Source organism: Carcharhinus amblyrhynchos, chromosome 9 (genome assembly GCF_965287045.1).
Source record: "Carcharhinus amblyrhynchos chromosome 9, sCarAmb.v2.hapA, whole genome shotgun sequence".
Taxonomy (NCBI): Eukaryota; Metazoa; Chordata; class Chondrichthyes; order Carcharhiniformes; family Carcharhinidae; genus Carcharhinus; species Carcharhinus amblyrhynchos.
The window spans coordinates 109,221,015-109,226,490 of NC_137332.1; the positions used below are offsets into that span (position 1 = coordinate 109,221,015).

The window sequence follows — 5,476 nt, forward strand, 5'->3', positions numbered from 1 at the left end:
TTATGCTACAGCCGAGCCTGCTTGCATTCATCTCCATCTCACTCCATCAACATGTCCATGTCCTCCTGTCTCCTTCATGTGTTTAGCCCACTCTCCCCTGAAATGCAGTTTGTATGTTCTCCTTAACAAGTCCCTGTGGCAGTGAGTTCCACATTCTCACCATGCCACAAAGATAACTAAAATGAACAATATGGGCCAGTGACACTCAAAACAGGTGAATGAATATTATAATTGTACTCCGGAGTTATCTGTTGGATTTTTTCGTAATTTTATAATATATACAAACGCTATATCCAACCACCCACCATCCCCTCTGTTTGCGTCGAGAGTGGTGCAAAAACCCATCCAAGCATCCTCCAACAGCTTTATTCATGGAGTAACTTCAGGCCACAGCTATCCGTACTCTTAGTTCAACTTATATTTTCTCCCCGTTTCTGAAGGATTATATTGAGTTCTACAGTGCTCGCAAGATTTATTAAGAATTCAGCTGGAAGCTTGGAAGTGTGTTCTCCCCTTGGTGGTGCTTTTATTATCCTGGTTACTTCGGACACTATTAGTAAGCAATGCTGCTTTTGATGCACCGATTTTGCTGCTACAATGGTTGAGCAGGTCCTGGGTGGACCAGGGCCATTGGATTTCACACTACACACATTGTGCTGTCACCGTCAGAATTCTGTACATCCCCAACTCCCTCGACCAGCCATGATGGGGACCAGACATCCACCCCACACTCAAACCCTGGCATAGAACTCACCAAGGTGAACAGACACAGATCTGACTCCTGCTCCTGGAAGAATACGAAGAATAAGCCAGCTCCCAAAATGTCAGGAAGCCAACATCTTGGGAAACAAGCGTTGCCCCACAATCTCATTAACACCAGGAGCAGATCCTACAGGGGCCGGTCTGTCCCTCACTTCACTTCATCAAGGAATGAACCATTTGAGACACATATCCTGTCACTAGGGGCAATACTTAGCATACCATTCCCCCTTCAACATTTGACCCAGGCAGAGTCCCAATTCCACATTATTCAGTGGGGTCAGAAAGGCCCTTCTCCGCTATGTGTTACAAACTGCATCCTTGCTCCCCAGCAGCGGAATCATGCCAAAGAAGCCCAACTCCCACTGCCTCATTATTGTAGGGGCAGAGCTTGGCTCTGTTCTATCACCAGAAGTGTGGGCCGAGTCCAACTTTTGTGCCATAAAGGCAACAAATTCCTCACTCCCGAACTCAAAAGCCTGTGTAAGAACACTCTACACCACCCGTTCTGTCACTGTATGGACAGGCCACCAACTTTGCTGTAAATATTAAATGTTATCACAAAATTTGGGAAACGTTCAACAATTCTATTTCTCCCATTTAAATGAATCGAGTAATTTGAGTTACAGGATATCTCAACATATTCGTAAATTGCTGTCTGAACTTGGCCTGGGTTACGGCATAAATACACGTGTTTGTGCAGCAACTCAGAAGCTGCAACATGAAGCCTAATTCCAGCACAAATTCATCCAAGTATACAGACACATACCCCACGAACTGCATTCTGCTCCATATATTAAACACCATAAGCATTGCCCATAAAAATATAAAATTGGCGGAGATAACAAATAGTAAAATGATGGATTTCTTCCTGTTCTCCATCTCTGGATCTCTGGGACTTTCAGAGCTGTTGTGAGCTCGGAGTCTCCTGCGGGCTTTGCTGCTCACAACAATGTACCTGACGGTGAAAACATTGAGCATTACAATCAGAACAAAAGGGACTGCTGGGGTGAGAATGGAATGAATGAACTCAATTGTTACCCAGACTGGAGAGTAATAAGTAGACCATACTAGGTAACAAAACCAGGGGACATTGCCGAGCTGATACCGGCCCTGTAGGGTAAAGTACCAAGTGATGTTCTTTAAAAAGCTTAGCACCGTCACTGTTCCCAGGGTAACAGCAGCTGTTTTCTCAGTGCAGTATTTATTTTTGAGCTTCTGGCAACAAATGGCCACAAATCGATCAAAGGTGAAAGTGACAGTGAACCAGACGGAACAGTCTGTGGCTGCAAATAGCAATACAGCATGGATGTTGCACACACCAAGGTGGCTCACAAAATAGAACAGATCACGGTAAACAATTGGAATGTGCCTCAATATCAGGTCCAGAATAATAACCAATAGATCCGCCGCTGCCATTGCCACCAGGTACCGTGTAACACATTTGGAAAGACCACAGTTTCCCCGAGAAAGGATCGCAATCGTCATTAAGTTAACTGTCAGGAAGGAAATAAACAGGGAAATTACACAACAATTTGACATTCGTTGTTCGACCGAGGACTTATTGAGAATTCCAAATGTATTGCCAAAAACAGTCAAGTATTGAAATTACAATAGCTGAAAAATCAATCTGGAAGGTCAATGGTAGGGTTGAACTCAGGAGATATTAACTTTCAAAAGGATGACACTGAAATGTTCCAACTGAATGATATTCATATTCTAACTCTCTCTGCTTTCACTAATCGATTTAAAAGCTGTTCTACTTTTAGGGGATCCCAGTTCTGGTGAATGGTCATTGACTTGAATCATCAACTCTGTTGCACTTTTCTAGACACAGGAATTAAGCATTGTGATGAGTCATCACTTTACCTACTGGGAGTCAAAAGGGATTCTGTACTAGGGCCACTGCCATACTTCATATAATAATAGTATAGATTCTGACTTGCAGGACATAAAGTTGAATGTCTAAGAGCACTCCCCGCCCCACAAACTTACACATGCACAACCCCCGTCCCCACCCCCCAATCACTGCCCACACTAACACACACACAACCCTGTTTCCTGATCTGTGTTGATCTCTCTCTCTCTGGAGCACATGGAAAGGGAATTGAGATGGACAGTACATACTGACGTAGCCAATGAATCCACATCAATGATGCATGCAGCAGAACTTGCAGAAAACCATTCACGACCATTACCCAGGTCAAAATAAATGGAAAGCACCACACTTACAAGATGCATGACTGGCCAATCTTAATGATGCTAGAGAGCATTATTTGTGTTGTTGAATACATTTTTAGCTGTCAGAAACAGGCACCTAGTGAACAGGCATCGTGAGTTTATACCAGTCTGCTCAATATGCCAGAAGACAGGCTGGACACCTTGGAAGTGGCGGCACTATTTTTGAGGTTTGAAATGCTGCCCCCATTCGCTGCTTGGAGTGCAAAATCATGACTGCATGGAGATGCAGGACGAGAGAAAGTTATTGCAATGCTTGAAATGAATAAGCAACTGAGATAACTGCAAGGGTATGGGGAGACTAAAATGAAGCAAAACATATTTATATTTAAGTGATGCTGTACCTGTAACTGTCAGTTTTCACAAAGAATTTGGGTGACTTGACTTTTGGTGCCAGTTTGGACATGAGCTATAGGGTTTGGCATGGGCTCTGGTTTTTGAAGGCTTGCAAATGAGAGTGTGGTAAGTTTAGTTTTTCAATAGAAAGAAAAACTGCATTCAGTAGTGGCGTAGATGAGGGCTAATGTAGTTGATGGCTGAATCATCGGGAAATATTATCTGTTTGTAGTAGACATGTTTAGTGATGGAAAGGATATACCATTCCAGTACAACTCACTGTGAAATAAAATTAGAAATTTCATACACTCTAGCTCACAATGTAACTTTAACCCTCTGATGGTGTGACAATGTCTTTTAATCAGTGGGTGAGGAATGAAACATGCAATGTCAACCACAGACAATGACTTTGGCGTGTCCAAGAATTAATTAGCAAGAGTAGTCGGATAGTGAAACGTGATTTACAAAGCTCATAGTTGGATGCAGATGGTCAATGCCAGTATCAGAAGGAAACATGATGCAGACATACATTCAGCAATAATTTACACAGTTAATAGCTGGCAGTCTTACTCGGAAAATCAGTAACATCAAGGAGGAGAGGGTGGGTTTCAAAATCAATAATGCAGTAAAATATAGATCATGAAATTAATAGCTGAAGGGAAGGACTTACCAGGAAAACCAATAATAGCGAGCACAGGATAGTAAACGTACTGAATCAGCAGCAGTGAGTAATAGATTTTCATTTGTAATCGTACTTTCCTGTAACGATCATGAATATAGTCAAGTTCCCAAAATAACTTCCTGTCCATTGTTACTGTTCTCATGTTTTGACCAATTATTGTCGCATTCCAATCTACCGCTCTAAGGTTCTGTTCCATCGTTACGTCATTCCAATCTATTGATCTAAGATTCGGTCTCATTGTAGTGACATTCCAATCTAAAGTTCTTAAGTTCCAATCCATTGACGGAGTATTGAAACCTGTTTGTTCTCAAATTCCAGTCTATTGCTTTCTTCCCGCTGGAGCTGTTTTGTCAAAGATGACATCTGACATGATCAGATGGCACACTGAAACCGTCCCTTATTAATGAACAGGGAAAGTCTCCTGTGACATAACTGAGATCCAAGGAGACTGACATTAATCTCAGTCACTGAACAAACAGAGTCAACAACTTTAGATCAGGATCTCTGTCACCTCCAACCTGGCTTACCCTTTTTTGTCTTCTTTCATAAACTCTTAACTTTCCATTCCTATAGTTCCTATACAACTGTTTCAAACTAATCTCGATACCTATGTGCATTATTACCTTTACCCATTGTCTCTCTCCTTTTTGTTTGATAAATAAACTTAAAAAAAATGCTTCTCTGTTCCCTAACCTAACACAAACCTTCCCTTGTGTATTTACCCTCACCACCACTCCCAACCACCCTGTCTTACCCAAAAGCTCTCACATTTCTAACTTTTCTGAGTTCTAATGAAAGGTTACAGGACTGAAACGTTCAAATTGTGATTGTCTCCACATATATTGCCAATCCCGCTGACTATGTTCATCTCTTTGTCCAGCATTCCTTCTCCACCAGGCCCCCTCCCTCTGGCCTCTTACTTGCTCTTTTTTTTCATCGAGAACAGTTGGTGTGACATTGGCCCTCTACTCCTCTCCACTACTCTAACTTGTCAACTTCCTAACTTGCTGCACTTCCCTCTCTGAGGCCCAACACTACCCTTGTCATCAAACCCGCCAAAAAGGGTGGTACTGTTGATGCCATGACTCAACACAACTTCCCCTCATCCCCTGTCAGTCTACTGCATTCACTCCTGCCAGCATGGTCTCCTCTATATCGCAGAAACCAAACTCAGACTGGGTGATCACTTTGCTGAACACCTTCAGACCATCCACAAGCAGGACCCTGACATTTCTGTCACTTGCCACTTCAACACACCACCCTGCTCTCCTGCCCACATGCCCGTCCTAGGCCTTTTGGAATGTTCAAACGAACCCAAGCACGAACTGCAGGAAGAGCACCTCAACTTCTGATTGGCAGTCCAATTGTGACAGCACATGCTTCTGAACTAAACATTGAGTTCAACAACTTCAGAGCATGAATTCTGTCCTTCACCAGCACACCATTTCAGTTCATTTTATT

At 42.7% G+C, this 5,476-nt stretch overlaps 1 protein-coding gene across 1 annotated transcript; it reads right to left on the bottom strand.

Annotated features, from left to right (window-relative positions):
- Window positions 1-1,359: 1,359 nt before the first annotated feature.
- On the bottom strand, window positions 1,360-4,211 carry LOC145348238 (putative G-protein coupled receptor 139). Its single transcript, XM_080196439.1, has 2 exons — window positions 4,004-4,211; window positions 1,360-2,255 (listed from the first exon to the last, which is right to left on the bottom strand). Exons 1-2 carry the CDS (start codon window positions 4,209-4,211, stop codon window positions 1,360-1,362), a joined length of 1,104 nt encoding a protein of 367 aa, XP_080052565.1.
- Window positions 4,212-5,476: the final 1,265 nt, after the last annotated feature.

Coding starts and splice junctions, on each gene's coding strand:
- LOC145348238 (XM_080196439.1), bottom strand. CDS start 4,211: ATGGAACAGAACCTTAGAGCGGTAGATTGGAATGCGACAATAATTGGT. Junction 2,256..4,003: donor CGCTATTATTGGTTTTCCTG/GTAAGTCCTTCC, acceptor CCTTCCTGACAG/TTAACTTAATGACGATTGCG.